Source organism: Lactuca sativa, chromosome 3 (genome assembly GCF_002870075.4).
Source record: "Lactuca sativa cultivar Salinas chromosome 3, Lsat_Salinas_v11, whole genome shotgun sequence".
Classification (NCBI taxonomy): domain Eukaryota; kingdom Viridiplantae; phylum Streptophyta; class Magnoliopsida; order Asterales; family Asteraceae; genus Lactuca; species Lactuca sativa.
Window position 1 is genome coordinate 274,929,582 of NC_056625.2, and position 10,578 is coordinate 274,940,159.

The 10,578-nt window shown below is 29.6% G+C and overlaps 1 protein-coding gene across 1 annotated transcript; it reads right to left on the minus strand.

Moving 5' to 3' along the window:
• Positions 1-2,937: 2,937 nt before the first annotated feature.
• LOC111897165 (metalloendoproteinase 1) lies at positions 2,938-4,348 on the minus strand. The gene has a single exon (XM_023893122.3). The coding sequence runs from the start codon at positions 4,113-4,115 to the stop codon at positions 3,138-3,140; it is 978 nt and encodes a 325-aa protein (XP_023748890.1). The 5' UTR covers positions 4,116-4,348; the 3' UTR covers positions 2,938-3,137.
• Between the last annotated feature and the right edge of the window lie 6,230 nt (positions 4,349-10,578).

Sequence of the window (10,578 nt, forward strand, 5' to 3'; positions counted from 1 at the left end):
TCTCTTTGACAGGGGAGCGTCTAGCCTAGGATCTAGCCATCACGTTATGCCTTATCCCTCAAATAAGGCAACATTAGTACAAAAGTAGTCACTTATTACAAATACTACAGTACTTACGAGATTATAATAGGTTAAATGTAGTTAGTACGATTGTAGTTATTTGATACTACACCATAGTACTATTTCATTTTCGCATTACATTCACTTCGTGAACATTCACACGATGCACGGTAATGTAGAAGCTATATTTTGAATAATGATAGTCGGATCTGGGAAAATACACACTCTTACAAGAGACACACACACAGATACTAGATGCCTTGGTAGAAGGATACTTTTAGTAGGAAACATATGGTTTTCTAGGATGTTCAAAATGTTTCATACTTACAGTTCATATACATACAATTACTTATATTTCACATACATACAAATACTTACATACAAATTAAGACACTAAAATACTTATGATCTCACCAGCTTTAAAGCTGATACTCTCTTTCAAAATAACTTGTATCCTCAGGTCAACAGTAGACAGGTACTGATGCAAGGTTTAGAGAAGATGGTGCTCGTTCAAGACACATCTTTCATTTTGATTTATACTTTAGTGTTTATCATAATTTGACAGAACACACTTGTATTAAAATTATATTATTAATGCAATGGATGATGTTGTGGCTTGTTTACTACTTTTCATTGTTGTGATACTGTACATGATGTCCTCCGCCCCAGAACGTTTCCGCCATTCATAGTTTTGGGGTGTGACAATAAAAGAGAAAGAAGGAAACATAAAAGAGTTGTAAGCTAAATATGATCGTGAAAAATAGATTTCAGTTGGATGGTTCGATAATCAGATTTTTGAGCTACATTTTATGAGTTACGATAGATTTCTTAGGAATATCTAAAAACATAGTTTTCATGTGTATTTGCATTGTAAGGAAATGTTTTCCGCACATTATCAATAAAGTGAATTTTGTGGTTTATATTATTTACTTTATAATTACTTGCAATGACATTTATGAGAATTGGTGTTTATATTTCTATTAATAGCAATATTGGAAATGTATTTGATTCATACTTGTACTGCTTATGGTAGTGTTATAATTTACCAAGAGATGAAGGATTCTCATCACCCAAGTTTCAATTGGACAGAAACTTGGAGTCATGTGATTTGGATTGTGTAATGTATGAGAATCTTGATCTTTGGTAAATTAGGACTAAAGGATCTAGTACACATTGATGTGAAATCTTAATACCATAATGCCTTTCAAATCATCCTAGCCATTAACCACCTTCATTGGAAACACACCACCATTGGTGTCACCATTTCATCTCCGTCAACCACCTTTAACATCTCTGACCACCAACTCCAAGGATCAGCTCCATTTTAGGAGATCTGAAACAAATGAACATCATTTTTGTTTTTGTGGGGCGAAAAAAGACGACCGTCTTTATTCATACTCTCATTTAAATAAATGTTAGGGCAAAGTTACATAAACGGTCCATGTAGTTTAGGGAATTAATCACATAATATAAAAAAAATGAAAAAGAAAAAAAAGAGAGGGTAGAAATGTTAGAAAGACCATCTCTGTAATATCCAAATAACACACACAAAGTTTTTCCATTTTATTGAGAGTGAATTATACATGCTTATTATATCATAGCTCACATACCATTTTTGTAATTTTCTTTGAAATCAATTAATTTCACAGACTATTACAAAAATAAATAAATAAATATCTATTCTAATAAATGAATAGTTTTATTCTTTTTTTGTCAAATGTCACTCTAATACAACTTCTCATTAATATTATGTCATGTGTAATTTAAATATATTAGACAACTCATTTCAAAATTCAAATTTACATTTTCTAATTATATGTTAAATTTGAAGTTACAATAATTTTAAAAATTTTATATATCTCTTAATTCATAATTTATTTAAAATAATTAATTAATAATTATAAATTTTTATTATGAAAATTTAATTAATTTTATAAGGGAAAATACCAGCAATAGCCAAAAAATAGGAGGTATTTTCAAAATTTGGACATGAAAATGGACATTTCCGGATATAGACATGCATTCCGCGGAGCTACCTCCGCGGAATCTACTGTAGCCACCTCCGCGGAATCTACTGTAGCTCCGCGGAATGACAAAATCGTAACTAAATCAACGTAAAAAAAAAATCAAGATCCATTCCGCGGAGCTACAGTAGATTCCGCGGAATGCATGTCTATATTCGGAAATATCCATTTTCATGTCCAAATTTTGAAATTACCCCCTGTTTTTTGACTATTATCGGTATTTTCCCATTTTATAACATGTGGTTTTCATGCTTTATAAATTATTAAATAAATAACTTTTTGTAAATCCCTATTCTAATAAAAGAATAGTTTTATTTTCCTTTTGACATGTGTCATCCTATTAGGCCTCCTAATTAATGCATATTTTATTCTCTTTTTACCATGTGTCACCTTATTATGTCTCCTAATTAATGTATGCCAGTTGTCAACTCAATTTCAAGTTTCAAATTTTAAAATTTCACTTTAATTATATTAAATTAATAACATTAGAATAAAAATAATACAAAAGATATAATTTCACATATTTATTTAAATCATTGATTAAAATTTATATAACTTAAAAAACACTTAATTAATAATTTATTTAAAATAATTAATTAATAATTTTAAGTTTTTACTATAAAAATTTAATTAATTTTGTAACAATAGTTCCCACGGATTAGAAACTAGTAAATATATAAATAACTTTGGGGCTCACCCCCTTGTTAGATTCATCCGTCTTTGTTAATTGTTGCTGACGACGTTGCATGTTTATCCATATTGATGAATAATACAAGTTGATTGCGAATATATATAAACGGAGAAGTACAATACATTGCATACGGTAATAGAATTTTTTAAGATAAATAAAAAATATAAACAAACATATATTTATTGAAACGTTGACATTCCGGTTTTAAGCGGAAATGTTCAACAAAATAAATAAATAACTAAACAAACAACCAATCACACAAAGTAAACCACATACTTCGAAATTATTATATGGACATGTCTTAACAAGCACACTTCTTATTTACAAGCACACCTAAAACACTTAGAAGCACATACAACAATCTAAACACCATATAGAGCTTTGATCCCTTCAATATCGTCCGAGTTCAATTCTTTTGTTACTCCTGCAGTGAAACTACCCCACATTATCGCGTTCTCAAACTCACTATGATCTAGCCCAAGTAGGTGTCCTATTTCGTGTAACGCCAAAGTCTCTACATCAAAAGCATTAGGCACTGCTCCAATAACCCAAGAATCATCAGCGTCGAAATGAAATATTCCATTTGTAGGTGCAAAAGCATGGGCCAACACTCCACCAGGTCCGTCAAATGCCCTGATATCTCCATGAGATCCACGTTGAAAACTAATCTTTAGGTCAGCACCCTGATAAGTTATTGCTCTTGAAAACGTAAAGTACCCAGAAGCATTAGCCCATGTCCTAAAAGCTTGAGCAACAGGAGGAATGAATCTTCTTGGGAAACGGGATCCAAAACCATAAGTTAGATGCTTTTTACCCGTGGGCCATTTTCGTCTTCCTGGAAAGAATCGGTAATGGGAGATTGTATGTAAAGAATTATTGGTGTTATGGTTATGCTGAGTTTCTTTATCGGGAAACCCACAACGAGGTTTGACCATCTGGGACACCGTTGGCCCATCAAGCGTCCCAGTGACATTAAGATGATAGTAGACCTGATAAGACATCACGGCTGCTTCGAGCTCATCGTCAAAATTATCTTCTTCAAGATCTGTGACGTTATTAGGGTTTTTCTGGTAGTTTAAGTACCCGAAATGAGCAAGATAGAGTTTTAGATCACGGACACCCTTCAGTTTCTCGCCCTTACGACATCCTTGCATGGCTTTAAGAAATTCAAAAGGTGATAGGGTCGTGTTATTACTCGATAACCCATTTGATTTTAAATGATCAGGGTAGTGCACATGGGAAAGAACTGGTAGCACAAGGTAAAGAAGAAAGAAGACGCATGCAAAGGGAAGAAAGAGTGTAGAGGCCATTATAAATACCACGTTGAAAGCTTGAGACATGTTTACCAGGTTTATAACTTCTATTTATATGGATTTTTCTCTTATGTTCTAATTTTTAAGTTAGTATCTTAAACCCATGAAAAAGAGATGGGAATTTCTTTGATGTTTCACACATGAATTTTGTACTTGGATATGATGAAATTTTTTAATTATAGTTAAATCCTCTAATAAAAAAAATCAATAATTTGACTTCTACAATCAAGAAAAGTCATGTGAGATGAGTTATATTATCAAGTTTTTTTTTTTTTTTTTTTTTTTTTTTTTTTTTTTATTTTAATTTTAAATTATTTGTTTTTTTCTATTATAAGATGTAATGTATTTATTAAAATACTATTCGAGAGAAATATTCAATGTATTTTATCTCATGACACTACAAAAATCTACTACTGTTTCGACGATACCTATTCCGAAGAAAACTATCATCGGTACAAGTCGGGCTCTAGTCAGAATAGGGTGGGCCAAACACCAAATTGACCAGTTTTTAAGTCGACAACATATCCTTTGTGTAGGTAGGGCGTGAAAATAAAAATAAATCCCGTTTTTTTGAAAATATATTCCGACAACATATCGTCGGTATAGATTTTATAAAAGTAATTTCTATTTTTTTTTTAATTTTAATGTCGCAGATAAACGAGAACGAAATCGTTACGTTGACCTCTATACCGACGACATGTCGTCGGTATAGAGGTGGGCCGATCCGCGTGAATTGTTTGCTGACCAATAGGTGTCGAGGACGTGTCCGGCATAAGATGCGGTTATCCATATGAACTCTGTCCCGACATGTCGTCAGCAAAGGGTTAGGGTTTCATCTAAACGAATTATCAGTCTTCGAGCTCATTTGCAGCGTCGTACCCTACCTTTTTCTTTCAACAACGTTTGACGTCGTCCGACTATCCCTCCGTCTGATTTCATCGGTATTTTCTTTCCTGCTATTTATGTTTGTTAATTTCAAGGATTTTGGATGCGATTTTGAGGTTTTTATGTTTCAATTTCTACAAAAATCTAGCCACCACAGTCTTCGGAGACCCCTTCTACAAAGCGTTCACTGGTATTTTGCTTCCCTTCGTTATCATTTGCAGATTTCACAGATTTTAGCCATATAGTTGAGTTTGTTGTGTTTCAATTTTTAGAAATCCGGCCACCAGTGTCCAGCAACCCTACCACTCGTCTACGGCCACCACTAAAGGCCAACAAGTAAACACAGAATGTCCCTCAATCTCAGATTTTTCTGAATTTAGTTGTCATTTTGAGTGTTTGATTTTTTTTGTTTTGTTTTCTGATTTGGTGCAATTTTTTGGTGAGTAAACCACAATAGATGTCGAGCTTCAGATTTTGCCTATATATATATATATATATATATATATATATATATATATATATATATATATATATATATATATATATATATATATATATATATATATATAATTTTCTGGTGAGTAAACCACGATAGATGTCGGGCTTCAGATTTTCAGTGTTTTTCCGGTGGCCTATATATATATATATATATATATATATATATATATATTCAAATGAGAACATTTTTTAGCCTATGAGTTCAAAAAGCTCGCGGGTTTGTTTTTCTTATTGCCTTCAGGGGTATTTCGGTAACTTTGCTCTTATGACTGTATTCTCATCTAATTTTGTTTACGTTTTTTACGAAAGTTTGATGGAGAGTATCTATTGAGAACTGAGTGATTATCATCGAATTTTATAGAATTGATTCTAAATCTTAGCGATTTTTAAGATTCTTCTTACAAAATCCGTTGTCTTTTCTTTTTCGTTTCTTATAGAAAAGTAATTTCGTCGTCGTCGTCGAAGAAATTAGGTCTGACAGTTCGTTCTATCAAAAGGTACAAAATATTCACTTTGTATAACTTTTTTTTGATGATTAAACTATCGCATTTGTATTTATTTCATGTATTTCAGTAATCGATTTAGTTATTTAATGTTTTGATTCGAAAGGAGTTAAGTTTAACATATTGTTCATCGAAAAAGTAAAAATCGTCACTTTGCAGAAATTATTTTGTTCATTGATTGTCGATTCTTGCATTGTAACTGGTTTTATGAAGTGTATATCGAAAGTTTTGAATTCGAAGGAGTTAGGTTTAATATTTTCTTAAAAAAATAAAAATCTTCGATTTGCAGAACTTATGTTGATCATTAAACGCTGATTCTTGCGTTGCTGCTGCATTAATGTAGTGTAAATCGAAATTATTGAATATGAAGCTAATAATCATGATTTTTGATTCGAAAGGAGTTAAGTTTGACATATTGTTCATTGAAAAAGTAAAAATCGTCAATTTGCATAAATTATTTTGATAATTGATTGTCGATTCTTGCATTGTAACTGGATTTATGAAGTATATATCGAAAGTTTAGAGTTGGAAAGGAGTTAGCATTGAGAAAATCACTTGTAATTTATATCGATGATATCTGTTATAAACTATAATCGTTTTATTAACATTCGGATAATCATATGTTATTGATATATGTTATAAACTATAATACAATGTTTTAAATCATTCAAGATTAATATAATTTATAGTCATAAATGTTTGATTCATATATGTTTAAAATCATATGTGATTGATATATGTTATGAACATTTACATTTTATATTATAGTGTCTTCAATCGAATATTATTAATATATATTTTAATAATAAATGTTGATGTTGTTAATGATAGGTTCTTTTGTTTGACAACGTCCTTTACAAGCGATAATGTGAATTTATTTACAAATGAAGATCAACTTAGTACTTTTGTTGAGAGCGTTGAAGTTGTTGATGAAGATGTTGAACAATCAATTCATCAAAACTAAATCTACAGTTTTCCAGGTAAATTTTAATCTGATGTATTTAGAATTTAATCTATTTTTATAATATTCCATGATTATTCAGTAAGTTTTTAGTGAATGTGATTAATATTTTGTTAATCTTATGTTACTATTCATTTATTTTTCAGATTTTTTTTAATATATTTACATCTATTTATTTTATTTATGTTCAATTTTTATTATAATCACATATTATTATATAAGGAATTCGTTATTAATCACATGCGATTAGTCATTTTATTTTGTTAATAAATTTATCTTTAATCACATCTGATTTTACATTTCACACATTTATGTATATTCAATTTTTTGTTATGTGATTATTGAGTAGTTCTATATTAAATTTGTTTATTATAGTGTTAATAATATGTGGTTATCAGTTTATTATATTGTTAATCATATTTGATTTTCAGTTTATCTATGTTCAGTTATCTTTTATAATCACATATGATTAAATAAGGAATTCATTTTAAATCACATGTGATTATTCATTGATTTTATAGGTGAATGTAGTATTTCTTCAAATGATGCAAATTCAAGCAATATGATGAGTAAAAGTTGTGTATCATAATTTTATATGCCATAGCCTCTGCATGATATCAGACCAGATGTTCCAGAAGAGTTTAAACTCACTAATTCAATGAGATTCAAAGAAGTTGATGAGGGATTTAATTTTTATAAAAGACATGCAGAGAAGACTGCTTTTGATGTTCGTATGAACATATTAAGGAAAAAGGGTGATATAATAAAGCATAGGTATGTGGTTTGCAACAAGATGAGTAAACCAAAAATGAATTCAATAGAACGAATTATAATCTACAGGGTGACAAACTGTAAAGCTAAAATTATTGTGAAACGTGTCAAAAGAACATATGAGTATAGGTTTGACAAGTTTCAAGAAAATCACAACCATGACCTTGAAGATGAATTTCACTTGAAAAGTACAAGGACTCTTTAATATTCAGACAAGAAGTTCATTGTTCGGGCTTCTACAATGAAAATGGGTGCTACAAAAGCTTACAAGTTGAAATTAACCTTGAAAGGCGGTTTTCAGCATATAAGGTGTAATGTTGTAGATTACAGAAATTTAAGGGGGATATGGGATCTATTATTGGATTCAAAGACGCACAACTTATCGTGAATAAGATGAATGAACGAAGAAACAACTATCTGAATTATTCTTTTTATTATAAATACGATGAAAATAAGGTTTTGAATGTAATGTTTTGGAACGATGAAAAGGAGAAAGCATACTATAGTGAATTCGGAGTTTTCATGTCCTTTGATGCAACATTTTGTACAAACAAGTAAGATTTTCTTTTATATTTTTGTTTTTATTTATATGTGACTGATGAATACAGAATAAGTATGCTTGTGTAGTTTTTTTAAATCACATGTGATTTATCAATTGTCAACAAGTATACCGATGTGATTATGATTGTAATCATATACGATTGATGAATGATCAACATGTAATGTAATGTTATTATTATTATAATTATATGTGATTGATTGTTTATCAACAAGCATGCTCATGTTATTATCTGTTATAATCACATGTGATTATTGATTAATTAATTCCAACAATCAACAATTATGCTGATGTAACTATTTTTCTAATCATATGTGATTTATTAATTGTTAACAAGCATTGTAGTTTGATTTTTTTGTTTAATTATATGTGATTAATATCATTATTTTTAATTTATTTTGGTTATGTCGTTATATATAAAACATGTATGCATTGGTTTTTGTTTCATTCACTGTTATTGATCATCATCAATCATTTGTTATTATTGGAGTTGGGTTGTTAAGCACCAAGGATGTGGATTCGTACAAGTGGCTACTTGAACAAATTTTAAAGGCTCATTCAAATAAACAACCAGTATTGGTTTTAATGGATCAAGATCCAGCATTAAAGCAAGCTATTGATTCAGTTTTTTTATAGATTGTGCATGTGGCATATCATGAAGAAAATGCCAAAAAAGGTATTTTTTTGTATATGTTTACTTCTGTTAATCATATATGATTGAACATATTTGGATATATAAAATATTAATAATCACATATGATTTTAGTCATATATTAATTAGAAAGGTTAATACATTTAAGATTGTTATTAAATGTTAATCACATATGATTTCAGTCATTTATTCATTGAAGGTTAATATATTTAAGATGTTATTAAATGATATTTTGTTGTAACATATTGTAATCGCATACAATTAAAGCACATTGTTGTTGTTTTATGTTTATAATAACATGTGATTGAATCATTTTAATTTATGAGATCTTATTATTATCTTTATATTTGAATCTTAATATGTGAATCACATGTGATTATTACAATTATCTGTGGAATTTCTTAAAAAACACCGATTTCAAGAAAAGGTTCAATAAGCTTGTTTGGGGCATGTATATCGAGCGTGATGTTTTCGAGTGAAATTAGGAACTATTGATAAAAGAATTTAATCTTGAACATGAAAGGTAGTTTAAAGATATTTTTGAATATAAGGAAGCATGGGTACCTGCATATTTCAGTGATTTTCCAATGTGTGGGTGGATGAAGACAACATCAAAATCTTAGAGTATCAACTCTTTTTTCGATTCATACTCACAAATTGAAATTTTTCTTCAAAATTTTATGAAGAATTATGAAAATGCCATTCAAAAACAACGATATAATCAACGTGAACTTGATCATAAAACTAAGGGAGCATATTATTCTTTGAAGTCTCCACATATGATAGATGAACATGCATCAAACGTCTACACGACCAAGATATTTTTTGAAGTTCAAAAAGAGATTTATAAAAGAGGATGGTATTATGATGTTAAAGATTTAGGCGAGGGAGATGGATGAGAACTTTTTAAAGTTATGCACATCAACCATAAACATGAAACAAAAGCAATGTATAAGGTATTTTATCTTTTGTTATACCTTATTTTTTATATTATCGTAATGCTATAATTAGATGTGTTTTTAGGTACATATGATTATAATCACATGCGATTATAATCAGATGTGACTAATGAAAATTTTTAATTTTTTAAATCACATGTGATTATAATCCGATTTTATTATAGGTATATGTATTTAAATTCACATGTGATCATACGTGACACTGCAGATGTGATTATAGGTACATGTGATTATGTGAAAACCTGAAAGAGTTGGATCAAGCAAGGTCTAAATTGTAACCCTATTACAGTACAACCTTGAAAACCAAACGGGCATAAGTATATGTATGTAGGTATATATACTTTGAAAATCACATTTACAAAAACCTATTGAAAGTAAAAAAAATTTAGCATACTTATATATATATATATATATATATATATATATATATATATATATATATATATATATATATATATATATATGCATACTTTAAAAAGCATGTTGCAAGTAATCACTTAAAGGGAAAGTAATGTCAAATGCTTGGAACGTAAATCATGGAATTAAAACATTATTGTATAATCTTTGGCCTAAGTACCCCACCCTTTGAGATTTCGGTTTGCTTAGAACACTTTAAGATCGAATTCACACTCTTAGAACACTTTAAGACCGAAATCACACTTCTAGAACACTTTAGGACCGAAATCACAACCTAGGACACAC